The 20,806-nt window shown below is 38.1% G+C and overlaps 15 protein-coding genes across 17 annotated transcripts; 6 read left to right on the top strand and 9 right to left on the bottom strand.

Annotated features, from left to right (window-relative positions):
- Position 1: 1 nt before the first annotated feature.
- Gasu_25450 (uncharacterized protein) lies at positions 2-1,096 on the bottom strand. The gene is made up of 3 exons (XM_005706633.1): positions 966-1,096; positions 797-892; positions 2-748 (listed from the first exon to the last, which is right to left on the bottom strand). Exons 1-3 carry the CDS (start codon positions 1,065-1,067, stop codon positions 659-661), a joined length of 288 nt encoding a protein of 95 aa, XP_005706690.1. The 5' UTR covers positions 1,068-1,096; the 3' UTR covers positions 2-658.
- An 18-nt stretch (positions 1,097-1,114) lies between these two features.
- Positions 1,115-2,256, bottom strand: Gasu_25460 (homocysteine S-methyltransferase). The gene is made up of 3 exons (XM_005706634.1): positions 2,064-2,256; positions 1,798-2,011; positions 1,115-1,743 (listed from the first exon to the last, which is right to left on the bottom strand). The coding sequence occupies exons 1-3, from the start codon at positions 2,244-2,246 to the stop codon at positions 1,208-1,210; spliced, it is 933 nt and encodes a 310-aa protein (XP_005706691.1). The 5' UTR covers positions 2,247-2,256; the 3' UTR covers positions 1,115-1,207.
- Positions 2,257-2,276: 20 nt separating this feature from the next.
- Gasu_25470 (myo-inositol 2-dehydrogenase) lies at positions 2,277-3,890 on the top strand. Its single transcript, XM_005706635.1, has 3 exons — positions 2,277-3,062; positions 3,109-3,296; positions 3,357-3,890. The coding sequence occupies exons 1-3, from the start codon at positions 2,310-2,312 to the stop codon at positions 3,526-3,528; spliced, it is 1,113 nt and encodes a 370-aa protein (XP_005706692.1). The 5' UTR covers positions 2,277-2,309; the 3' UTR covers positions 3,529-3,890.
- Positions 3,891-3,901: 11 nt separating this feature from the next.
- On the bottom strand, positions 3,902-5,076 carry Gasu_25480 (uncharacterized protein). Its single transcript, XM_005706636.1, has one exon. It carries the CDS (start codon positions 5,071-5,073, stop codon positions 4,087-4,089), a length of 987 nt encoding a protein of 328 aa, XP_005706693.1. The 5' UTR covers positions 5,074-5,076; the 3' UTR covers positions 3,902-4,086.
- A 5-nt stretch (positions 5,077-5,081) lies between these two features.
- Gasu_25490 (selenide, water dikinase) lies at positions 5,082-6,606 on the bottom strand. The gene is made up of 3 exons (XM_005706637.1): positions 6,427-6,606; positions 5,619-6,375; positions 5,082-5,572 (listed from the first exon to the last, which is right to left on the bottom strand). The coding sequence occupies exons 1-3, from the start codon at positions 6,488-6,490 to the stop codon at positions 5,293-5,295; spliced, it is 1,101 nt and encodes a 366-aa protein (XP_005706694.1). The 5' UTR covers positions 6,491-6,606; the 3' UTR covers positions 5,082-5,292.
- Positions 6,607-6,616: 10 nt separating this feature from the next.
- Gasu_25500 (uncharacterized protein) lies at positions 6,617-7,423 on the top strand. The gene has a single exon (XM_005706638.1). It carries the CDS (start codon positions 6,619-6,621, stop codon positions 7,354-7,356), a length of 738 nt encoding a protein of 245 aa, XP_005706695.1. The 5' UTR covers positions 6,617-6,618; the 3' UTR covers positions 7,357-7,423.
- Positions 7,424-7,426: 3 nt separating this feature from the next.
- On the top strand, positions 7,427-8,417 carry Gasu_25510 (Xylitol dehydrogenase). Its single transcript, XM_005706639.1, has 2 exons — positions 7,427-8,072; positions 8,127-8,417. The coding sequence occupies exons 1-2, from the start codon at positions 7,474-7,476 to the stop codon at positions 8,341-8,343; spliced, it is 816 nt and encodes a 271-aa protein (XP_005706696.1). The 5' UTR covers positions 7,427-7,473; the 3' UTR covers positions 8,344-8,417.
- A 2-nt stretch (positions 8,418-8,419) lies between these two features.
- Gasu_25520 (alpha-glucosidase) lies at positions 8,420-10,346 on the bottom strand. The gene is made up of 6 exons (XM_005706640.1): positions 10,040-10,346; positions 9,906-9,983; positions 9,724-9,848; positions 9,404-9,667; positions 9,009-9,350; positions 8,420-8,961 (listed from the first exon to the last, which is right to left on the bottom strand). Exons 1-6 carry the CDS (start codon positions 10,267-10,269, stop codon positions 8,474-8,476), a joined length of 1,527 nt encoding a protein of 508 aa, XP_005706697.1. The 5' UTR covers positions 10,270-10,346; the 3' UTR covers positions 8,420-8,473.
- A 150-nt stretch (positions 10,347-10,496) lies between these two features.
- Gasu_25530 (alpha-glucosidase) lies at positions 10,497-12,353 on the top strand. 2 transcript variants are annotated; one of them, XM_005706642.1, is made up of 6 exons: positions 10,497-10,762; positions 10,812-10,889; positions 10,942-11,066; positions 11,116-11,391; positions 11,441-11,782; positions 11,834-12,353. In XM_005706642.1, the coding sequence occupies exons 1-6, from the start codon at positions 10,524-10,526 to the stop codon at positions 12,310-12,312; spliced, it is 1,539 nt and encodes a 512-aa protein (XP_005706699.1). In that variant the 5' UTR covers positions 10,497-10,523; the 3' UTR covers positions 12,313-12,353. The 2 variants fall into 2 exon arrangements, with proteins under 2 accessions (XP_005706699.1, XP_005706698.1); XM_005706641.1 differs by having other exon boundaries at positions 11,441-12,353.
- Positions 12,354-12,376: 23 nt separating this feature from the next.
- Positions 12,377-13,797, top strand: Gasu_25540 (translation initiation factor eIF-2B delta subunit). Its single transcript, XM_005706643.1, has 7 exons — positions 12,377-12,458; positions 12,509-12,658; positions 12,710-12,775; positions 12,841-12,920; positions 12,969-13,133; positions 13,183-13,709; positions 13,756-13,797. The coding sequence occupies exons 1-7, from the start codon at positions 12,383-12,385 to the stop codon at positions 13,772-13,774; spliced, it is 1,083 nt and encodes a 360-aa protein (XP_005706700.1). The 5' UTR covers positions 12,377-12,382; the 3' UTR covers positions 13,775-13,797.
- A 571-nt stretch (positions 13,798-14,368) lies between these two features.
- On the bottom strand, positions 14,369-14,986 carry Gasu_25550 (SOH1-like protein (ISS)). 2 transcript variants are annotated; one of them, XM_005706645.1, is made up of 5 exons: positions 14,902-14,986; positions 14,785-14,850; positions 14,576-14,738; positions 14,489-14,522; positions 14,369-14,427 (listed from the first exon to the last, which is right to left on the bottom strand). In XM_005706645.1, the coding sequence occupies exons 1-5, from the start codon at positions 14,921-14,923 to the stop codon at positions 14,398-14,400; spliced, it is 315 nt and encodes a 104-aa protein (XP_005706702.1). In that variant the 5' UTR covers positions 14,924-14,986; the 3' UTR covers positions 14,369-14,397. The 2 variants fall into 2 exon arrangements, with proteins under 2 accessions (XP_005706702.1, XP_005706701.1); XM_005706644.1 differs by having other exon boundaries at positions 14,382-14,522.
- A 620-nt stretch (positions 14,987-15,606) lies between these two features.
- On the top strand, positions 15,607-17,347 carry Gasu_25560 (glutamate N-acetyltransferase). The gene is made up of 3 exons (XM_005706646.1): positions 15,607-15,977; positions 16,034-17,192; positions 17,242-17,347. Exons 1-3 carry the CDS (start codon positions 15,640-15,642, stop codon positions 17,302-17,304), a joined length of 1,560 nt encoding a protein of 519 aa, XP_005706703.1. The 5' UTR covers positions 15,607-15,639; the 3' UTR covers positions 17,305-17,347.
- Positions 17,348-17,351: 4 nt separating this feature from the next.
- On the bottom strand, positions 17,352-17,986 carry Gasu_25570 (uncharacterized protein). The gene is made up of 3 exons (XM_005706647.1): positions 17,759-17,986; positions 17,533-17,703; positions 17,352-17,463 (listed from the first exon to the last, which is right to left on the bottom strand). Exons 1-3 carry the CDS (start codon positions 17,952-17,954, stop codon positions 17,414-17,416), a joined length of 417 nt encoding a protein of 138 aa, XP_005706704.1. The 5' UTR covers positions 17,955-17,986; the 3' UTR covers positions 17,352-17,413.
- A 5-nt stretch (positions 17,987-17,991) lies between these two features.
- On the bottom strand, positions 17,992-19,146 carry Gasu_25580 (uncharacterized protein). The gene is made up of 2 exons (XM_005706648.1): positions 19,133-19,146; positions 17,992-19,085 (listed from the first exon to the last, which is right to left on the bottom strand). The coding sequence occupies exons 1-2, from the start codon at positions 19,133-19,135 to the stop codon at positions 18,177-18,179; spliced, it is 912 nt and encodes a 303-aa protein (XP_005706705.1). The 5' UTR covers positions 19,136-19,146; the 3' UTR covers positions 17,992-18,176.
- Positions 19,147-19,151: 5 nt separating this feature from the next.
- Gasu_25590 (molecular chaperone DnaJ) lies at positions 19,152-20,806 on the bottom strand. Its single transcript, XM_005706649.1, has one exon. It carries the CDS (start codon positions 20,800-20,802, stop codon positions 19,372-19,374), a length of 1,431 nt encoding a protein of 476 aa, XP_005706706.1. The 5' UTR covers positions 20,803-20,806; the 3' UTR covers positions 19,152-19,371.

The following is a 20,806-nucleotide window of genomic DNA, read 5'->3' on the forward strand; positions in this document are numbered from 1 at the left end:
GTCTTCAACATTTTGCTTTCTTCCAAGTGTCCACTTTGTCGATGAAAGCGAGTTGGTTCCCCAAGTATTTGCAGATAATGCAAACATATGAATAGTACAGTATATCAAAATCAGTTCCAACCTTGTTTCTACAAAGAATTCGTATTCGGAATTGATACAAAAGCCAGGCTTTGAATGAGAAGAGTCCATGCAATGAACTCTGATTTCCTTCATATCAAAGTAAAAATTGCCATCCGTATGAGTTTTCATATCATAGCCTATAGAAAGATATTCCTTTTCTATCACCATCGTGAGGACTTCTCCTTGATGATTGAGCAATCCTGTGAATATAGCGCTTCCCATAAGTTCAAAGGACATTAATAGTTTTTCTACATAAGAACAGAGACGAATTTTTCCCAAATGGAAACTTTGCACTACGATATCATTTTCAAGCTTTCGAGTCCATTCCACTTGTAGATTTTGATTTACGTCGTTTGGATTGGGAATATAAAAACATTCTGTAGAGACTAGCCTACAATTATACTCATCTGAAACAAACCATTTCCATTTCATATCTTCCAAGAAACATTGTGAATCGAGTACGACTCGAGGAAGTAAAATCTTCCCCACTTGAGGTTGACAGAATTATTGAAAGTCTTTGAAAGTATACTTTTAGCTATCATCCATAAGTGAGAGAAACATTCTGACCTATAAAGATAATATCACTATAAGCCAAAATAGAAAGAAGCTTTGGAGACAAATTGCAGGTCTAACAAAAGTTCATGATGAATCAAATTCACGTAAAACGCTTTCTTACAATATGCTTCGTTGACAAGGCAGACACACTGGAAGAACCTTTGCTTTCTTTCTTCCGTTCAAGGGCTTTTGCTAGTTGCTTTGCATCTTGTATGGCCTAAATCATCATGTTTTATTTAGCCGTAGACAAAAATGATTGGAACAGTACTATTCTGTCTACTTTGACTTACTTGGTCCCTTTCTTGATAAAGTTTTTCGATTATTTTTCCTAGTCGAATGCTTTCATTTCTGTCTTGAATATATTCATCATCAGAAATATTTTGAATGTTCATTGAGCATCCCAAAATGCTTTTCAAAATTTCATTTTGAAGGGAATTTCTAATCATTTAGCATTTTTCTTTCAATCGCTCTTTTGGTGAATTTAAAACATTTCGAAGGTATCTTTGAAAAGTTCTCAAACGAAAAGGCAGTTTTAAGAAGAATTTGTTGATGGACATATTTGATTCTTCAACAACTGGATATGTAAAGGTGTTGTACGACAACAACCACCAACTACATCTGCATCACAGTCAAGCATATAATCAACCCAACTTTGTATACTGTTCTTCATTTCCTGATTCCAATCTTTCTTTAAAGGATTGTAGACTTCTCCAGAATTAGGATACGCAATAATAAAAGTAGATAAAGATAATCTCAACAATTGGTTACGGATGATGCTTATCAAAGAAGATATATATTGAGGAGGCACACAATTCACACCAATAGCAAAACAATTGGTCGTACTACACAAGAATGGTACAATAGTCTCTATAGATGTGCCACAAGCCATTTCCGTCTCATTGCGACATTGTATACTTATCCAAAAAGGAATATAAAAATACTTTCTAGTCATCAACTCAATAATCGCTTGTGCTTCTTCTATATCAGGAATTGTTTCAAAAGCAATAAAATCTGGGTCTTGTGCCACAAGAACCTCAAGGCGACTTGAATGAAATGATAAAAGTCGCTCTACAAGTGAATCAATGACTTGAATTATTTCACAAGTGAGAATAAAATACTTGCCTTTAGATACACCATAACAACCTCTATATTCTGAACCATCAGCAAGATAAGCACCATAAGGACCACAGGAAGCTGCAACATAGCAATCTGTGGCAGACGGACTAAAGTTTTGAAAGGTTGAACGTGCTCGTTTACATAACTGAACACTACGAATCATCAACTCTTTTGCTTCAGATAAACTGTAACCTTCTTCCAAAAAGCCATCGAAAGAAGCCTATTACGTAATTCAAAACACTTAAAAATAATTGACGAGGTAAAATAACGACCTGATAACTGGAACTGGTTATTATGTTTGCTCCTGCTTCCAAATAGGAAAGATGTACTTGTTCGATAAGTTCAGGACACTCATCCAATAGTCTTGCAGACCATAGTTTTCCAATACTCAAGTCAAAACCTTTCCTTTCAAGTTCTGTTGCCAAACCTCCATCCAGAAGCAGTTTCGGAGCCATCCGTAGAAATGGCAATACTCATATATCTTTTCTTTGGTTTTTGTGGTGGGAATATCGATTCACATGTGGCAATTGTTATCTCGTCTAGTCAACAACAAGTTACTGTTGACACAGTTAGGAAAGCAATGTAAAAGAGGATTGAGTTCTTCTACCGAAAAGAAACTGAATGTTGCGGTGATCGGTGGTGGTCGTATTGGCCAAGTACATATGGAAACCTTGTCTTTTCATACTCCCTTAGCTAAGCCCGTCATGATAGTAGATTTTATAGAAAAGGTTGCCAAATCAACAGCTGAAAAGTTTGGAGTTGCAAAATATTCCACTGATTTCAAAGATGTATTAAAGGATCCTAACATTGAGGCTGTTTGGATATGTTCTCCCTCTTCCCAACACTCAGAGCAAATCAAGGCACTTGCTGCAGCTGGAAAACATATTTTCTGTGAAAAGCCGTTGGCGATAACTTTAAAAGAAGCTGAAGAGGTTATTGCAGCTGTCGAGAAAGCAAAAGTGAAGATGATGTTGGCCTTCCAACGTCGCTTTGATCCTAACTTTGCTAGAGCAAAGCAGTGCGTCCAATCAGGAGCAGTGGGAGATGTCTATGCAGTTCATCTTATCAGTCGAGATCCTGCTCCACCACCGATAGAATATATCCAAAGTTCTGGAGGTATTCATAATGATATGGCTATTCATGACTTTGATATAGCTCGTTTTATGACTGGAAGTGAATGTGAAGAGATAATTGCTTATGGAGCTTGTCGTGTAGATCCAAAAATCGCTTCAGAGGGAAAAGACATTGATACTGCAATAACTTTGCTCAAGGTACGTTTGTGTTCGATGGATACACTTTTAGACTAACTCGAAGAAGTTCAAAAATGGTGCTTTTTGTACGATCGACAACTGTCGTCAATCTCCTTCAGGATATGATCAGCGAGTGGAAGTTTTTGGCTCCAAAGGACTTGTGCGTTTTGGTAATAATTTTCCTAATAATGTTTTTATCGAAGATGGCCAGTCCATTCGAAGAAGTGATCTTCCCTTTAACTTCTTTATGGATCGGTAAGTATTTTTGCTACTACATTTTACTGAAATGCCTTTTGCACTCTAACATTATTCTAGTTATACGGATGCCTATCGTAATGAAACGAAAGAGTTTGTAAAATGCATATTGGAAAACAAAGAACCTCCTACAAGTGGTCGAGATGGAACTGCTGCAATGGCAATGGCTATCGCAGCTAAGAAAAGTCTTTTGGAGAAAAGGCCCGTAAAACTCTCCGAAATAACTGCTTAAGTTTCGTTTCATAAACTTTCTCTATTCTGTTTTGTCCAATATGTCTACTTCTTTTTCATTTCGAAACTCCATCAATAAGAAATCAATATCTTCAATCACTTGAGAAAGAGTAAGATATTGTCTACTTAATATGGCTTGCTGTTCTGCAAGTTCCAAACCGTCTAACCTATCCTTGAAAAGTTTCATATCTTTGCGAATCTTTTGGACGGAAACTGTAGTCTCCAATTTATACTTTTCTAATTGCTCCAACTGTTCTATCCACTCATAAATAGAGTGCTCATAAGAAACACTCGACTTTAGGTTGGCAAGTCTCTCATCCAAGGATTCTAGATGATTCTACCCATAAAAAGAATAACAACTAAAAATATGAAACTCACAAAACGTTCTTCTTCCAAACTTACCTTTACTTGTTGACATACTCTCATATACTGTTCCGCTGAAGAAAGAGTGGCTTCGTTTCTTACAAACTCTTGAAAGGCTTGTTCCAGAGCATTATAACAAACTGCTCTCTCTTCTTGCAACTCCAAAATGGTTTGACAAACCTCCATCCTGTACTTTTCACTTGCTACTTCCATTACAAAGAACAAAACAGTTGAGGCGTTGTCCAAGTTCAGAAATGCTTCTCTGAATCCTATCTTCCTCTAGTCTCAATAGTTGAGCTTCAATATTTTTGTCAAGTGATTTGTTTCTTTCAGCTGCTTTGCTACGTTTTCTAGTTGAATTATTTGATATTATCAAGTCAGGATACTCTTCTAAAAGTTGTCTTTCTTCTTCCAATCGAATGGCATATCGAGCAGCTACATATGCATCGCTAATATCAAAATTGGTCGAACAAAAAGCTTTAGAACGTGGACGATATCGTGTTTCGAAACCTAAAAGAAAAGGATAGGCATGATCAAATACAATTTGCTTAATATCTTTGCTTGTGTTTTGTTTCTTTGACGATAAACCTAACCAACTTCTTGCTTTAGAGGCATGAAACTTGAATGGCCTCCTTTGAAAGATCCAACGACACTCATAGGAAACTAGTGTATTCAATTCTGCAAGACCAAACAAGGAAACTGCTCTTGACTGACCAATGAGAAAACGAAATAGATAAGCCTCCACACCAACTACCCAAGAGATATTCTTATTCACTCCAATAAACTCTTTGTAAAAGTGCTCTGTATCTGCTTTCAGGTGTACCAACTCTTCCCTGACATAGTCCACTTTATCAAAAGCATCCGCTCCTTCCATATGTTGTAGATCAATCATACCGTGACGTATTGCTTGGCCTGTCCAACCTGATACTATCGCAAATCCTATTGACTTGGTATGAATATCAAGTCCTAAACTCAATAAAGTTTCGGAAGACAGTGTTGGTGTATCTTCTTTACTACTCTTGCTTTCAAAATAGGTCAAGGCTTTTGTTGGTTGTCTTTCTTTCTTCTGTGAATATTTGGATTTACAATAACTTGAACCAACCAAAACTCTAAAAGAAATACGATGGGAAGGAAGAACTGTTCTTTGAAACCAAGGCAATGAAACGAAAGTAACAATCAACATGAAAAGGATCAATTCAAAAAAATAACTTTTCACTGAAATGAATTTGTTACATTCCATTTATTCCTCAGGTAGAATAGAATCATACAATTGGCTGCAGTACCCACACTTTGCATATAACAGACTATCAAGACAATATCAAATCCGCAATGTTCCTCTCCTCTTTACAACGGAGTTGGAGAACATTCCTTCATAAGGGTCTTGACCATAAAAATGATCTCTTCACTCCACATCGATTATCTCTATCGGCTCTTTCACATACGCGTCTCGGTTTCCATCCACAACTCGACCAACAACAAAAGACCTCCAACCTTCTTCTAAATATATCTCATTCAAGAAACCTTCAACATTATCAACAGGAAATGCAATTAATAAGCCACCACTCGTCTCTGCAGAAAGCCCTCGACGTAACTGAAACCTATCCCCTTGTCTAACCCAACCATCTACCTTTGCCATGCCTTTTATGCAAGGAAGACATTCTAGTACAAAAGTTACATGTCTCCTAATACAACATGAGAGAATGAGATCAAGTTTCTCTAGCAAAATACCTTTGTTGTCGTGCAAGATTCTTTGCGTGGCCTAATATTCCAAATCCTGTCACATCAGTAGCTGCATGTGCGTTGTATTTCTTCATCAAAATAGCTGCAGTTCGGTTCAGTCTTTGCATACTTTCTGTTGCCACATCATAGGCCCAAAGAACTTCACCTTCATCAGTAACTCCTTCGACTTGTTTCCACAAATCTGGTTTAGATACCAACCACTGATGTAAATTGACAGCAACCTGTGTACCAAGAGGCTTCGTTAAAACCAAAATATCGCCAACTTGTGACTCGGATAACTGAACAAGTTCACCTTTGGGTACAACAGACATTGCAGTACCTCCAATCATGGGCCAAGGATTAAATATGGTTTGACCACCTGTTACTTTACTGCCAGCCTTTTCTACTTGATCAGAAAAACCCTTTATCATCAATTCCAATACTATTCTTCGTTCCTCAAGAGGCATATCTGAGCTGCCAGCTAATATCATCAAGACATTAGTACAACTGGTTATTCCTGCTGCATACAAATCTGACAATACGTTAGTTGCTCCAATCTTGCCCATAACATAAGGGTCCTCCACAAGAGGATAGAAAAAGTCGGTTGTAGAGGCTAAAAACACATCCGGGACTCCACTCGGTTGTAGAGAACAATCAGAACCGATTCCCTGACAAAACGATGGGGGAGGATCACTTTCCTGACAAGAATGGTCTGTAAGACAACGTTCCAACAGACCCTCTAGCTCTACCTGAGGAATCTTACATCCTCAGCCTTTTAAACGAGAAAAAGAAGTCAATAAAAAGTCTTTTGGCAGACCGACACTTTGTGGTTCAAACTGCGAAGTTTTGGGTTCCTTCAACGGTGGAATACAGTCTTTCATTCTTAAAGAACCCAGAAGCACTCGATCTTCCTTCTTGGAATGATTCCCAAAGGTTATGAAAAGAGGTCTTCTGGAAGCTCGTTTGCAATTGAAAGCTCTGCTTCTCTTTTCCAAACTTTTCTTGTAAAATGAAGTTTCACATCGAAGTACCTTTACAAGTTTCAAAGGAAGAATTTTGGAAGTTTCGTAGTCACCCAGACTTTCTAAGGCTTCAAGTAAAAAAAGGCCATCTGGATAGGTTGGAAACAGTGGACGAAGGTACTTTAGAAGATGGTACTTGCTTTCGAAAGATGCACATATTTCCCAAATTGGAAGTTTTCGAAGGTTTCAAGTCGTTGAAACACTATGTGGAGGAACACTTTACTGGATTGGAAGACTACCAGTGGTGGAAGGAAGACGGTAGTTGTACTCAGTTTTTCTGCACGAAACCGTTAGGGCTACTTGCAGACAAAGTCACCACAGAAGGAAGAATGGACTTGATAGAGACAGGCACTGAAAAGTGTACATATGTATTACAAGGCAGTGTACAAGTGCACTTGGTGGGTATCGGTCACTTGGCAGAACCCATTATTATACGTAATATGAAACACTTCTATCAAGGCAAATTTTGTGAGCTAGCAAACGAGTTTTTCACAAAAAGGAATGCTGTATCAGTTCATCAACAACAGTTACAGTTGTTTATGACCAAAGGGCCTTCGAAGTCACGTCTGGGTAATATTTTTCGACGCAAGTCCACTTCAAGTACCAAAATGGATAGTGATCTTTTACCGAATACAACAGCCTTAAGCGATAAGGAAGAAGAAGAAGAAGAAATAGGGGAAGAAGGCAGACATTCTCAAGAAGATGAAATAAAAGTTTTTGCTTAAACTTTGGATATCGTTTTTGGTAGAAAATGTTGCGTCCATCGGACAAAAGAAATTTTAGTCTCTTTTGGTACTTTTGATTGATTCGCTTTGGATTTTGCTAAAGGATAACGTGGTAGAATGGAGAAAGCAGTCGCTAATAAGCGTTTCAAGGACCGAGTTATTATCATCACTGGTGCAGCGGGTAGCTTTGGAAGTAACTGTGCCAATCGATTTGCGTCAGAGGGTGCCAAGGTAGTGATCACTGATGTTGTAGAAGAAACAAAGCTTCGGGAACAAGCAACAACCATTGAAAAGGAGTTCAACACAAAGGCAGTTGCGATACGTTGTGACGTTACTAATTATTCTCATGTAGAGCACGTAGTCAAAGCAGCACACGACGCTTTTGGTAGAATAGATTATTTGTTCAACAACGCAGGTTATCAAGGTCTTTTTGTCAAGGCCTTTGATTATCCAGTCGATGACTTTGAAAAAGTGCTTAAAATCAATACACAAGGAATATTCCACTTTTTGAAGGCAGTCTCCACATATATGGTGAAGCAAGGCCACGGGGCAATCGTGAACACTGCTAGTCAGGCTGGAGTAGATGGTGCTCCCAATATGGTGGCTTATGCTACTTCCAAAGCTGCCGTAATTGGGATGACTAAGACATCTTCAAGAGATCTAGCTCCTTACAATATTAGAGTGAATGCGATATCACCAGCATTTATCGACTCTGGGTAGGACAGATATTGTTTTTGTACCTGATTGTATTGTGATTTACTTGTAATTAGGTTTATGTGGTTTAGACAGTGTGAATTGCAAGCTCAGACGAATAGTATATACTATGACAAAGATCCCAAAGTTGTTTCTCAGCAAATGCTGAATAGTGTTCCTATGCGTCGTGCTGGAACAGTGGATGAAGTCATTGGTACTGTAGCCTTTCTATTAAGCGACGATGCTGGTTATATTACTGGGATGAATATTCAAATAACCGGAGGTATTCTTTGAAGGACAATGACAACACTTTTCTGAGTTTGTTGTGTGGCCAATAAACAAAGAATGCAATGATCCAGTGAAATATATAACAAAGTTGCTATTTTTTATAATCACCAAAAGTATCACTAAAATGCCCACTTTTCTAAGGAGACGGACCGGGTCCCATCATAGGAGGAGATGGGCTTACTGGAGAAGGAGGTTCACAATAGTGAGAAAAATACTTGTGAACATCTTCACGAGACCAAACAGCAGTAACAAAGGCATCGTAGCTCCAGGTTAAGTTGATAGCTCCTTGTTCAAAACCTGTATATCTATCAATTTCCTCTGTAAACATACCACTTGGAATTGTATGTCTTCGAATAGCATTCAACACTCGGTCGCCTTCTTCCAAAAGAGCAGAAACATAGCTACAAATAGCTTTTCCAGTAATAGTTGTAGTCGATTCTGGAGTAGGAGGTCCAGGTGGCATAACTTTCAAATGCTTGAAAAAGTCTTTACTCCATTTTCCTATGACAATCTTCTCATGTTTCAACCATTCCGCAGCCAACTCATAATAATATTGTGCCATTCCTAAAGTACATAGAATCCATGGATTGCCTGGAACGTCACTAGTATAGCCATCGTAAATATCTATACATTATGTGAATGACCTATTTCTATAAAGAATAACAACTTACCGTCTGGAAATCTTCCAAACAGAGTTCCTTCACTTTGTTCCTTGCGCATATTCACTGGATAAATATCTTGAAACACCAAACGCAACATATTAGCAGTTCCAATGACATATTCATTAGTAGGTGCAAACACATCATCATGATTATAACCATGAATAATTGCCAAAATAGTGGAAGTATCCAGAAATGTTTCATGATTGGTATCGTGAGTAGTATTTACGGATTCCAAAACAATGCCAAAGTCCTTTGCAATATAGGATGGCAAAACTTGAGTTATATCGTCGGCTGACTTTTGATAGTGTTTTGCAATATCATCGTATCCAAGTTTCTTAGCCAATTTGACACCTAAAGAATATTATTTTCAGTAGCTTCCTGAAAACTATTCCTCAAACACTAACCTCTAAGAAGTGCAGTCCTCTGTAAGTATTGATCAAAGAAATGAATTCCATAAAGTTCTTCCCAGGGTCCACAGTTTTCGTTGGGCCATACACGTGCGATATAATCTAAATCTGCTCGAGTAAGAGTATTATTCGTTGGACCAAATACGTGGTCACGAATATAGGAAATATTGCCTCCTTTTTGTAAATACGCATAAGTAAACTTGATAACTGCAAGAGCACGAAGGGCAGGACCATCATTTTCTGTACACCATCCTCCAGGATCTTTCAAAACAACCATTTAATAAACTATGGATATAACTATCAAATAGTCAACTTACAAGCAGAGCCATTGACCAGAAAATGAGCAGCACCTAAACCACCTGTATAAAAGTTGCCATTGTAGTTTGGAGTATGCTGCAGTTTATGATTAAAGGCAATGTACTCTTTGATAATAGTTTCCAATCTAGAACGATATATTTAAGTACTTGGATATCTTATTTATCAGGCTATCTATATATACCTGTCTATTTCCTTGGGATCCGTTGCTCTCTCATACATTGTGACAACTACTTGCATGGTGATTGCTGCATCTCGAATCCTATATATAGATAAAGATTATGATTACCATGAGAAATTTGAAGACTGCTATCCTACCAGTTGTAATAATAATCGGGTTGCTTCTTCGAGTCTGCTGCTACGATACAACCCTTTGCAGTACCTGGTCGGTTGATATTGTCAAAAATACCTTCCACAGAACGGTTGTACTGTTTTGGGATCCACTCTTCTAGCTCCTTTTGCCACTCTGTAGGAGAAGGCAAAGGTTGAGCTTGAACTATATAGCTTACAAGTACCCATAGAAAAAGAGTATAAAAAATCAACTTCATCTAGACTGTCACTTGTTGAACCAGCAAACAACGAGAAAACAACGATTGAAGACGACCAACTGTATTTGAATGTTTTATCCATTGGACATAATAAGGGAATACGTTTACCCAACGTGGTGGAAACAGCAGAACGTGTTCCATTTCTGCTTTTGTCTAAGCGAATAGTCACTTTCCTAAAGGGAGATTATCTGTTCGAATGAAGTGGAATTTCAAAAAGGAACTTTTGCATTTCTGCTCTGTTGTTTGTCCATTCTATGTCCAACTTACTCCTTTCAAGTCAAACCAAGCTCGTTGCTTGTATAACTGTACTTTGGTTACTACTCTTCCATTCTTCTAATGCCAAACATTGGAAAGACTCATTAGAAAGATGGATACCAAAAGAAATAGAGAGATCATTCCAAGGGATATTTTACAATATTGATCCACCTGGAGGTATTCCTGGTTCAGTTACAGCGGCAGATTCTCATTACCAACCTGATTATTATTACAACTGGTAACTACAAAGGCATTTTGAAAGAGCCACATTGTAAAGATATAAATAGGATTAGAGATGCTGCTATAACAATGGATGTCGTAGTTACTCTCTATGAAACAGCAACTGAACCTTCACAAGTAAAAAAGTAAGTATATCATGATAGTTCTTACAATTCATCTTCCTATTCATTTGGTTAGATTGGAAGATATCCTTAAAAGTTATGTGCATTACAACTATATCATTCAAAGGACTCCTAATCCAACTGGAAATTTAACAACTGGTGGTTTAGGTGCTGCACATTATCTTCTCAATGGTTCCGCTTGTATGTATTGCACTTCTTAAGTATTTTGCTCTCAACTTTCTCTTCCTAGTCACTGGATCATGGTGTAGTGTAGAGAACGATGGACCGGCATTACGTGCTGTTGCAGTTATGCGATTTGCCAATGAATACTTACGTAGACATGGTGACTTGTCCTATGTCAAGAAATGGATCTTCAATAATGAAACGCATCCTCCAACTACAGTTACTCGTGCAGATTTAGACTATATTGCCAGAGTATGGCCCGATCCATGCTGTGGCCCTTGGGAAACCTTCTTTGTTGTTCATTTTTGGGATCAGTTGTTGATTCGCAAAGCTCTATTACAAGGTTGTGAACAAGAATTTGTTATTTTATTCTTAATCTCAATTGATTTCAGGAGCAAAATTCGCAAAAATGCTTGGCTATATGGATGCTTCGTCCTATTATTCAAAACAAGCAAAGGAGTTGACAAGTAATATGAGCAAATTCATTTCTCAAGTTCATGGCGTTGTTCTTGAGTCTATAGACGCTCCTCGAGATACCATTCATGAGACTTTTATCGATACTTCGACTATACTTGCAGTACTTTATGGATACAACGATGATGGTTTCTATGCTCCTGATGATCCATATGTGATGAATACAGCCAATTTGTTAAGACTCATTTACAAAGATTTGTTTCCGGTCAATCGTCGTAGATCACAAGATGAAGGTGTCCTATTTGGAAGATTTCCAAACGGTAAGAAGAAAATCCAAAGCAATGGAATATACTTGGCTAATATTCTGTTAGACAACTATGATGGTATTGCCACTGGAGATGGAGTCAAAGGCAATCCTTGGTTCCTATGTACGTTAGGAATGGCAAGATACTATTTTGAGCTAGCAAAACGCTTCTCAGAATATACAACATTGACGATTCACTCCCGATGGATGCTGCCTCTATTGGCTCACCTGAGTTCCTACTCTTCCAATCCTACACCAACAATCCTCGGAGAAGCACCACCAGAAAAACACTTCCAAGTTGGAGAAACTCTTCAAAAAGCACAGCTCTGTCAGATTGCTCAAGCTTTGCTCACCGAAGCCGATAAAATTGTTTATGCTGTTTACCGTCACGTTCCTGAGACAGGTATGCTCACCGAAGAAATCAACCGTTTTACTGGCTTTGAACAAGGAGCCAAAAACCTCACTTGGAGTTATGACTCTTTTGTTACTGCGATTTGGAGCAGAAATCATTCCTTACAAACTTTCCATAGCAATTGTGCCTTTTAAGTATTTTGTGTTTTCGAAAGAATAAAAATCGGAAATGGAAATGGCTTCACACGAAGCAGTTTCTAAGCAGATGGAAACAACTTCTGAAACAGTAGATAATAGACACTTATCATTGCTAAAGAAGAAGGTCGAGAAAACAAAACATGGTAAGCATATAGAACAAAATCAAAGCTTGAAAACTTAGTTTTTGTGATAGCACCGCCTTCACGTCGAATACAATATGATGATCCGAGTGCAGTTGCCAAGTTGAAAAAGACGCAAATTGTTCGAAAGAAAACTGCAGAACGTGCTGTTCCACTCTTTTCTCACTTGCCTCAATATGAACAAGAAAGTATATTTTCTAGAGGTAACTGTGAGCCTTTTACTTTTTGAGATCATTGCTACCGATAGTAAAAAGGGTTTCAAAGAGATGCAAGTGAACTTCATCCAGCAGTGATAAAGTTAGGACTTCAGTATGCTTCCGGTAGGATTGATTTGCTAGTTTTTTAGATTAGTATTTGATACTGAATATGTACTTGGACACTTTAGACGTGATATCTGGTGCCTCTTCTCGTTGTTTATCGTTATTGGATACTCTTGCACTGGTTATTGAAAGTTTTTCATTATCGGTAAGTTTGTTATCCTTTATGGTATTTTTGTATGTATTATGTTTGTAGGAAATTTTAGAAACACGTGACTATCGCCGGGAATTAGATAAATATATAAGACGTAATATTCAGTTTCTTACTGATTGTCGACCTTTATCTATTTCAATGGGTAATTGTATAAGATATATCAAGTCACGTATCTCTCATTTATCTCCAAGTATTCCTGAAATAGAAGTAAGTTTCAAATGGTTTGGCAAATGTTTTTGAAGTTGATAGTTTCCAGAATAAATCGAGTCTTTTGAAAACAATTCGCAGTTTTCGCGAAGAGAAGTTTGAGCGTACCGAAGAGATGATTGCAGAGTTGGGTGCAAAGCGTATCAGAGACGGAGACACTATTCTTACTTTGGGTCGAAGTTCTTGCGTTGAAGAAATATTTGTAAAAGCGAAAGAATGTGGAAAAGACTTTCATGTGATTGTCTTAGAGGCTAGACCGAGACAAGAAGGACTGGAACTTTGCAAGAATCTAATTCGAGTTGGAGTCAAGACTGATTATTCTTCATTATTTGCAGCAAGTTATTATATGCGGGATGTCAATCTTGTTTTATGTGGTGCAGAAGGTCTAATGTCTACTGGTGCGGTTATTTCAGGATTGGGAACGGCATGTGTAGCTCTGGTAGCCAAAGAGTATCATGTTCCTGTCATGATTGCCAGTCAGACTATCAAGTTTTCAGAAAGAGGACATTTGGATGCAATTTGCTTCAATGAAATTGGTAATCCAGAGGAGTTGGTTGATCATGATGGAAGTGAATGGTTCATGAAGAATAGTAATAAGAACAAGTTTGATAATATTTTGAAGGAGAATTGGAAAGAGATGAAAAACCTCAAGGTTTTAAATTTGTACTATGACTTGACTCCTGTAGAATTTATTGATGCAGTGATTACTGAAGTTGGTATAATACCACCTTCTTCAGTGCCTGTAGTATTACGTGAATATATGTCGCTTGCCTAATAAGAATGATTGATGGATCGTCGAGGCCGATAGTGGATTTTGATTGTTGTGAACGAGAGTGAGAGAAGAAGAATGGGTAAGTAATCTTAAAGAGAGAGGATCAACCTGAAGATAGAGTAACTTACCATTCTTTTGTAATAAATAGGAAAGGTTCACGGTTCTCTTGCACGTGCCGGTAAGGTACGAGGTCAGACACAGAAGGTTCCCAAACAAGAGAAGAAGAAACGTCCAAAGGGTAGAGCCTGGCAAAGACTCAAGTATAATAGGTAACTTTTGACTGTGGCTATTCTTTATTTCCGCGTTAACTGGAACGTTATTTTGCACTATAGGCGTTTTGTAAGTGTTGTTGTTGGGTTTGGTAAAAGAAGGGGCCCCAATGCCAACTCGTGATTCTTTCAAGTGGGCTTTTAAATAGCCAACATAATAAAGACGCTACTTGAAATAGTTATCTTTGTTCTAGAGAGTCTGCTTCTCTTTTATCGTGAACTTTTATTCTGTATAGTATTGCCACTGAAGACCCTAAAAGAAGAAACAGAATGATAGTTGGCTATTTTCCGTTACATGTTATTTCACTACACACCTGTTGTTGATACACCATCAGTGCAAATTCTTGTCTGAATAACAAGTTACAACATAGACTAGATAAAAAGTATGCAGTAGAACCAACCTTTTCATGGCTTGACGAAAAGACTCTACTTGTAAAAGTTTTAAAAAAGCCAGAGCGTGAGGAAATTCTACATAATATACATAAGGCTTTCTTTGCCAATATTGAAGATAGTGCAGATAACGTTGGAAAGCTGGATCGTCCAGTAGACCACTTTGTGCCAAATCTGCAACAAGGTCAATATTCTTCAGCAACTTGTACTACAACCTTACAATGTATATACATAGGATTCGCAAAGGACTCTAACAATTCCAATTCCAACTCAAAGCGCTCCTTTTCTAAGGAAAAAGGTTTGATTCAGTATGGAAAGAACTTGAGAGCAACAATACCCGTAATAGGTGAGTGCTCCATTTTCACTCAAGGAGAAAATTCCAAAAACTACATTTTGACGAGATTTTGATTCATTCAACTCAATTCTGAAATATTCGTAAGGACTGAACATGTTTTGAGCACGATTGAATGACAGTTACTTGATATCCTATCATCTATTCTCTGTTGGATTTTAGTATATGAAACAACATGCCATTTCATCTTGTCCTCCAAAGGTCGACCTGAGAGGGGAACCATTCGGTAAAAAAACTGATAAACATCCTTTTTGGAATATTTAGATATTTTTTACTATGCAATTCGAAAAAGTTTAAAAGACTGAAACATGTCTTCCTGATAACAGACTGATGCTAGTCTTTCTTAAATATTACCCAAACTAGACATAGTCTCGAGAAAGGGAATCTTATTGGAATGAGTTGGTAGTAGAACGTTGTTTTCGTTACAAGTCAAAGTAATAGAATGAAAAAATGGAAGCTTTATAATATGCTTATTAACAAATATGGAGAAAGTTTGAATCCACATGATGTTGCCAAGTTGAAAGCCAATCTATCTATCTGGGAAATACATGAATATGTTTCATGTATTGTTGTTGCAACTAATCCAACCATACATGATTCATCGACAATTTGCCTTGCATATTCCTTGATACATTTTACTCTTTTCCTTTTGGATTTTTGTTATTCTATATGTTCATTTCCAGTTCAAAGGCATTGTAAGTCTCAGAGTTATTTTAGCTGTTGATGATGATTTGGCCGATGGCATTTTGTACGACATGTGGTTGTGGCATCACTTGCTTTCATGGACGCTCAGCAAAGAAAAGACCTTTTCTAGAAAAGCATAGCTTATTTCTTATTTCTATACCTTATACAAGACTTGGTAGTCGTTGCCGTTTTCAAGCATTAGACAGAAGTTTAGGATGTTTTTGTAAGCTCGCAAACTGGTTTCCTCTCAATAAGTACCAGAAAGATATACCTACTGCTTTCAAACTTTTGTTTGCTGTTTCTAAAATAGACAAAGCCAACTTAGCTTTAGCGTTCGTCTTGTTAGGTGCCCTTTATCGTGCTTCTTCCCATTCTTGGTAAGTAGGCAACTTTGTCACAGTGCATTCAGGTTTAGCTGACAAGTTGAAACTAGCCTCCTCAAGCGACAAATCTCGTCAAACAAGCAATATTTATTGTATGAAACTTGTACTCATCAGAGAATTGATTATTTCTTGAACCCGTCAAACGGTGACTTGTTGATAGCTCCAAGTATCGATTCACGTACTGTGTGGAGAAAGATTCTAGACCTCTTGAATAGTTCTTTTCTTCCAGAGAATTGCAAGAAAACAGTATCTAAGGATTATTTTTGGTTTACAACTTTTAATTTTTTGCAGAATGTTGTGAATTGTTGCATTGGTGTTATATCCACTCAACAGCTTTTGCGAGCTGTTGGACTCTCTGCTAGTCAAGGAATTGGAAAGTCTGCCTCGCTTAACTGGGTTTTAAAGGATGGAATTGGAAGGTTGGGTGCCATTGTCTTTGGAAGTTTTATTGGCAATCGGTTCGATGCAGATCCAAAACGTTGGAGACTTTGGGGCGATATTTTGTATGCGTTTGGAATTGGAACGGAAATCATATCGCCGTTACTGCCTCGATATTTCTTATTAGTCGCATCATTGGCCAATATGGTAAAAGCAACTTCTTACATGCTTCGATTACCTACAACTGCAGCTATTAGACGGTCTTTTGCAAAGCGAGAAAATTTTGGAGATATTTCAGCCAAGGCTAATTCTCAAGAAGTGCTTTCAAACTTATTTGGCACTTTTTTGGGAATCGGTTTCAGCATTATACTTGGCCATAGTTGGTGGCAACTGAGTGTTGCATATTTTGTATACTTTATTATGTTCTTTTTACTCAATTATTTGGGAGTGAAAGGTCTTCATCTTCGAACTCTGAATTTGCAACGATCCTTGTTATTAGGCTGGAGTTACTGGAAGTCTTCCCAGGTTTCAACTGTTGAAGAGGTCAATTATCGAGAGAATGTGATTTTGCCGTCCATAATGAGTTTTGGACGTTATATCCGGTTTGGCGTATCGTTACGAGATATTCATTTGACTGGTTCGGAACTTGCAGCACTATTAGACAAGTATCGACAAGCCAAATATTTATTGACTGTTCGACATGGTCAAGTGTATATTGTTTTTCATATGGAAGCTCGAGTGAAGGATGAGTTACAAGCCATTTTGCAAGCGACCTTTTTAGCACAAGAAAATGGCTGTATTTGTACGGATAGACTTGAGCAAAGTTATACCGTTGCTAAGGAACATTTGGAACATTTTATATTAGAGTTAAAATCCAAAGGTTGGAAAACCGAAGAATTTTTACATTCTGGTGCGCAACGTTATCGAGCGTTTTGGAATGTAACAAGTTGGAAATTATCCAACTCCAGCTACATTTCTGAATTGGCATTTAGAGAAGCCAAAGGTAATACTAACTGTGAACTTTCATAGATAATTCAGTTGTGTATTATGAGTCAGAATTGATGAAAATAAAGTTCTCTGAGTTGATCTAGGCGTTTTATCACTACGGATAGAAACAATCATCAATCACCTCAGTACTCCTCTCCCTGGAAAAAACATGTTCCACACTTACCGACAGGAGTTACTAAATGCTGACCTACTAAACGAAAGACTCTGGGTAATGCACTCGATACGCTGGACTCCACTTGTTTCTCCAGTTGTTCAGTTTCCTCTTGTTCCTTCCTCTTCATCCTCCTTTGGAAGTCTTCCTTTAAAGTATCGAGGGAATTTGGACCATCTACTCCTAAAAGTTGTAAAATTCAGTATTAACGGGCACCTCACAATCCACGCAAACAAACCCCTTTCAAATACTGTTTCTCGAAGGTTACAACCTTGTTTACTCTCCACAAAGCTCGTCTTGTTTCCTTCTCTAGATGGTAAGACACTGTCGTTCTCTTGGTAGAGCAATCTATCTAATATCATAACTACTGTAGAAGAACCACAAGCTACTAAGAGAGTACATGACAATGTAAACAATGCTCTTTCAGTGTCCATCTCAAGCACTCAATCATAAGAATAATCTCAATTCATTTGAAAGAGGAACAACATAACTTTTATTCCAACAACGTTTCATGTGACTTTTAGAAATACTTTTTATCTCCATTTGCATTATCTTCCAAAACAACAACATTCTGGTTCCATAAAAGTACTCCACCAAAACTGCAATCCAAGAATTCAAAATATGTAAAAACTTGTGGCTCTATATGTCTCATAATGTCATGTTGGTAAATACAATCGCAGCTTTAAACGACGGGTTGTTTTCTTCTTGACAGCTCTTGTGGGCTTCAAAGAATTGTTATCTTTGCCCTGGTAGCGCAAAGTTGGCAAATCTTCAGAAATATCAAATGCAAATTGTCCAGCAATATTTTTGCTATACATATATTGTAACCTTGCCATCATTCTTTCTCGAGAGTAGCAAGGTTTCGATAAATTTTCCGATTTTGCATCCAAAGACTCCATATACTCTGGTTTGGAAACTTGCCAGTCATGTAACTTGTGGATTGGTCGACTAGCAGGCTTGACTCGTTGCTTCATAGTCTCAAGCAATAAAAAATTATCTAAAAGCTCATCCACACCTTTTGGTGGCGTCATAACGGCAACTTGTTCGACTCCAAAACTATTCTTTAACTGATTACTCCTCTTTCGTCTCTTTGGATGACTTGACGCAACAACGCCATCATTCGTTTGCACTTGTGAAGAATGTCCTTTTCTCGGTCTGTTCTTGCGTATAGTATGACTATATGAACAAACGCTTTCCACGTCTTCAGAAAACAACGGTGAATCGCAGGTGAAACTGGTCTGCTCATATTCCCAGTTCTCATATTTTTCAAGTTGGTTAGAACCCGTTCTCGATATATTGGTCGAGGTTTCAGTCAATTCCCCCTTTGTGTAATCTTGTTGCTGTTTCTTCAACTTTTCTTCAACTTCTACGTACTTTACTTCCTCATCAAAAAACTGCTCGGTTGACACTTGGCTCACAGATTGTTCGCTTATCTTTCTACTTCTTCTCTTTGGCTTGGTTACGGAATAAACTTCTCTATGAAAAGATTCAAACTCTTGTTCTAAAACAGCCTCATCTCTACTCAAAACAACTTGTTCTTTCTCTGTTCTTGTTTGATTCGGAGCCTGTATGAGAGTTGCCAATCTGGCAGCCAACTTTCCAATTCTACTACCATTGATACCTAGAAGAGATTGTTGTGTCTGTAAACACAAAGCTGTTTTTGAAGGCCAGTCCTTCACTTGTGTGGGACTATTTTCTGTCTTGGTAGTCGTGTCTTGCTCCAGAATAAACCAAAAATCTCAATAAAATTACTATGCCACGCATTTTGTTTGTCCTGTGCTCAACATAGTCGTTCTTTATTATTGAGTCCATCTTAGTATTTGTTGCAAATACAATACAATATCTAATAAACTAAGAAATACCGAAATCAAAAAACCCTTTCTTCTTCTTTACTCCAGTTCCATCATCACCGTCGGAGTCTTCCATCGTTCTCAACTTTTCGATCAATTGACGCTGTTCAGCTTGAAGTTTCGTAGGAAGCACAACTTTTACAGTAACATAATGATCCCCTCTCACATACTTGTTTCCTAATTTCGGAACTCCCTTACCAGCTATTTTTAGCACTGCACCTGGTTGAGTTCCTGGCGGAATATCGACTTGTACATTTCCATCAACAGTTGCAACTACGACACGTGTGCCTAAAATAGCATCTAAATAAGAAACTTCTAGAGTGGAATATATATCCATTCCTTCGCGACGAAATGTTTTATGGTTAGCAACCTTTAAAAATACATACAAGTCTCCACTAGGACCACCACGTAGACCTGCATCTCCTTCATTACGAACGCGAAGACGAGAACCATTATCCACTCCAGGTGGAATATTAATAACCAGTTGCTTCGTTGTTTGTCGACGTCCCTGACCACTGCAAGAAGGACAGTAATCCTCAACTACTTGACCTGCACCATTGCAACTTGGGCAAGTTGAAGTTTGTTGAAAAGTTCCTAATGGGGTACGAGCGACTTGCATCACCATGCCTTGGCCTCCACAGGTTGAACAAACCTTCTCTTTGGAACCTGGCTTGATACCAGAGCCTGAGCAAGTAGTACAAGTCTCCAAATGTGATATCTTTATCTTCTGTTGACCTCCGAATACTGCCTTTTCAAAGTCAATTTCTAAATCCAAACGAAGGTCTTCACCTTGTTGAGGACCACTCCTCCTTCGACGAGAACTGCTACGAGAGCTTGTTGCACCACCACCAAAGAAAGTTTCAAAAATATCACTAAAAGCTCCAAAATCTCCAAAGTCTCCAAAGTCAGCAAAACCCGAAGCAGCACCTGCACCTGCACCAGCCTTTACACCAGCCATCCCAAACTGATCATACCTACTTCTCATCTGAGGATCTGAGAGCACTTCATACGCTTCGGAAATTTTCTGAAACTTTTGTTTCGCGTCAGGTTCTTTATTTACGTCAGGGTGATAACGTCTAGCCAGTTTTCTAAAGGCCTTCTTGATATCCTCTGTGCTGGCGTTGCGGCTAACACCAAGAACATTATAATAGTCTTCTTCCTCACAGCGAATGCTTTCCAAAAAGTCTGTATACTGGTTATTATCTATATGTGTTGAAGAAAATCGGAATGAAGCCGGTCGACAGAAAGACTTGGTTCCATAAAAATGGGAATAGAAGCCATTAAAGCGCTTGTCAACTTCAGGTACAGTATGAGAGTTTCTATTACCGTATTTATAATAAGAATTGCAACGCGAACACGTGGAATAGTTTGCTTGAACTGCAAAAGGCGTGCCAACCACAAAAGCACAAGTTGGCGGCATGATTAGCATCATCTTC

This window comes from Galdieria sulphuraria, assembly GCF_000341285.1.
Source record: "Galdieria sulphuraria unplaced genomic scaffold scaf_18, whole genome shotgun sequence".
NCBI classification, from domain to species: Eukaryota; Rhodophyta; class Bangiophyceae; order Galdieriales; family Galdieriaceae; genus Galdieria; species Galdieria sulphuraria.

Excerpts from the sequence above, each read along its gene's own strand:
- Gasu_25450 (XM_005706633.1), bottom strand. The coding sequence starts at position 1,067 with ATGAACATTCAAAATATTTCTGATGATGAATATATTCAAGACAGAAAT. Across the intron at positions 893-965 it reads TTTATCAAGAAAGGGACCAA|GCCATACAAGATGCAAAGCA; the intron begins GTAAGTCAAAGT and ends ATGATGATTTAG. Across the intron at positions 749-796 it reads CCTTGTCAACGAAGCATATT|ACCTGCAATTTGTCTCCAAA; the intron begins GTAAGAAAGCGT and ends AACTTTTGTTAG.
- Gasu_25460 (XM_005706634.1), bottom strand. The coding sequence starts at position 2,246 with ATGGCTCCGAAACTGCTTCTGGATGGAGGTTTGGCAACAGAACTTGAA. Across the intron at positions 2,012-2,063 it reads TAACCAGTTCCAGTTATCAG|GCTTCTTTCGATGGCTTTTT; the intron begins GTCGTTATTTTA and ends ATTACGTAATAG. Across the intron at positions 1,744-1,797 it reads TTGTTATGGTGTATCTAAAG|AGCGACTTTTATCATTTCAT; the intron begins GCAAGTATTTTA and ends ATTCACTTGTAG.
- Gasu_25470 (XM_005706635.1), top strand. The coding sequence starts at position 2,310 with ATGTGGCAATTGTTATCTCGTCTAGTCAACAACAAGTTACTGTTGACA. Across the intron at positions 3,063-3,108 it reads CTGCAATAACTTTGCTCAAG|TTCAAAAATGGTGCTTTTTG; the intron begins GTACGTTTGTGT and ends AACTCGAAGAAG. Across the intron at positions 3,297-3,356 it reads TTTAACTTCTTTATGGATCG|TTATACGGATGCCTATCGTA; the intron begins GTAAGTATTTTT and ends ACATTATTCTAG.
- Gasu_25480 (XM_005706636.1), bottom strand. The coding sequence starts at position 5,073 with ATGTTGATTGTTACTTTCGTTTCATTGCCTTGGTTTCAAAGAACAGTT.
- Gasu_25490 (XM_005706637.1), bottom strand. The coding sequence starts at position 6,490 with ATGAAAGACTGTATTCCACCGTTGAAGGAACCCAAAACTTCGCAGTTT. Across the intron at positions 6,376-6,426 it reads GTTTGAACCACAAAGTGTCG|GATGTAAGATTCCTCAGGTA; the intron begins GTCTGCCAAAAG and ends TAAAAGGCTGAG. Across the intron at positions 5,573-5,618 it reads AATCTTGCACGACAACAAAG|GAGACATGTAACTTTTGTAC; the intron begins GTATTTTGCTAG and ends ATGTTGTATTAG.
- Gasu_25500 (XM_005706638.1), top strand. The coding sequence starts at position 6,619 with ATGAAGTTTCACATCGAAGTACCTTTACAAGTTTCAAAGGAAGAATTT.
- Gasu_25510 (XM_005706639.1), top strand. The coding sequence starts at position 7,474 with ATGGAGAAAGCAGTCGCTAATAAGCGTTTCAAGGACCGAGTTATTATC. Across the intron at positions 8,073-8,126 it reads CCAGCATTTATCGACTCTGG|GTTTATGTGGTTTAGACAGT; the intron begins GTAGGACAGATA and ends ACTTGTAATTAG.
- Gasu_25520 (XM_005706640.1), bottom strand. The coding sequence starts at position 10,269 with ATGAAGTTGATTTTTTATACTCTTTTTCTATGGGTACTTGTAAGCTAT. Across the intron at positions 9,984-10,039 it reads CCCGATTATTATTACAACTG|GATTCGAGATGCAGCAATCA; the intron begins GTAGGATAGCAG and ends ATCTATATATAG. Across the intron at positions 9,668-9,723 it reads TCTGGTCAATGGCTCTGCTT|ATCCTGGAGGATGGTGTACA; the intron begins GTAAGTTGACTA and ends TTGTTTTGAAAG.
- Gasu_25530 (XM_005706641.1), top strand. The coding sequence starts at position 10,524 with ATGTCCAACTTACTCCTTTCAAGTCAAACCAAGCTCGTTGCTTGTATA. Across the intron at positions 10,763-10,811 it reads CCTGATTATTATTACAACTG|GATTAGAGATGCTGCTATAA; the intron begins GTAACTACAAAG and ends AGATATAAATAG. Across the intron at positions 11,392-11,440 it reads TCGCAAAGCTCTATTACAAG|GAGCAAAATTCGCAAAAATG; the intron begins GTTGTGAACAAG and ends AATTGATTTCAG.
- Gasu_25540 (XM_005706643.1), top strand. The coding sequence starts at position 12,383 with ATGGAAACAACTTCTGAAACAGTAGATAATAGACACTTATCATTGCTA. Across the intron at positions 12,776-12,840 it reads AGGACTTCAGTATGCTTCCG|ACGTGATATCTGGTGCCTCT; the intron begins GTAGGATTGATT and ends TGGACACTTTAG. Across the intron at positions 13,134-13,182 it reads CAAGTATTCCTGAAATAGAA|AATAAATCGAGTCTTTTGAA; the intron begins GTAAGTTTCAAA and ends GATAGTTTCCAG.
- Gasu_25550 (XM_005706644.1), bottom strand. The coding sequence starts at position 14,923 with ATGGAGCACTCACCTATTACGG. Across the intron at positions 14,851-14,901 it reads GGAGCACTCACCTATTACGG|AAAAGGAGCGCTTTGAGTTG; the intron begins GTATTGTTGCTC and ends CTTTTTCCTTAG. Across the intron at positions 14,523-14,575 it reads TTTCGTCAAGCCATGAAAAG|ACAAGAATTTGCACTGATGG; the intron begins GTTGGTTCTACT and ends CTTGTTATTCAG.
- Gasu_25560 (XM_005706646.1), top strand. The coding sequence starts at position 15,640 with ATGATGATTTGGCCGATGGCATTTTGTACGACATGTGGTTGTGGCATC. Across the intron at positions 15,978-16,033 it reads CGTGCTTCTTCCCATTCTTG|CCTCCTCAAGCGACAAATCT; the intron begins GTAAGTAGGCAA and ends AGTTGAAACTAG. Across the intron at positions 17,193-17,241 it reads GACTTGAGCAAAGTTATACC|GTTGGAAAACCGAAGAATTT; the intron begins GTTGCTAAGGAA and ends TAAAATCCAAAG.
- Gasu_25570 (XM_005706647.1), bottom strand. The coding sequence starts at position 17,954 with ATGGACACTGAAAGAGCATTGTTTACATTGTCATGTACTCTCTTAGTA. Across the intron at positions 17,704-17,758 it reads AGAAACAGTATTTGAAAGGG|GAGTAGATGGTCCAAATTCC; the intron begins GTTTGTTTGCGT and ends TACAACTTTTAG. Across the intron at positions 17,464-17,532 it reads GCATTTAGTAACTCCTGTCG|TGATAAAACGCCTAGATCAA; the intron begins GTAAGTGTGGAA and ends TTCTATCCGTAG.
- Gasu_25590 (XM_005706649.1), bottom strand. The coding sequence starts at position 20,802 with ATGATGCTAATCATGCCGCCAACTTGTGCTTTTGTGGTTGGCACGCCT.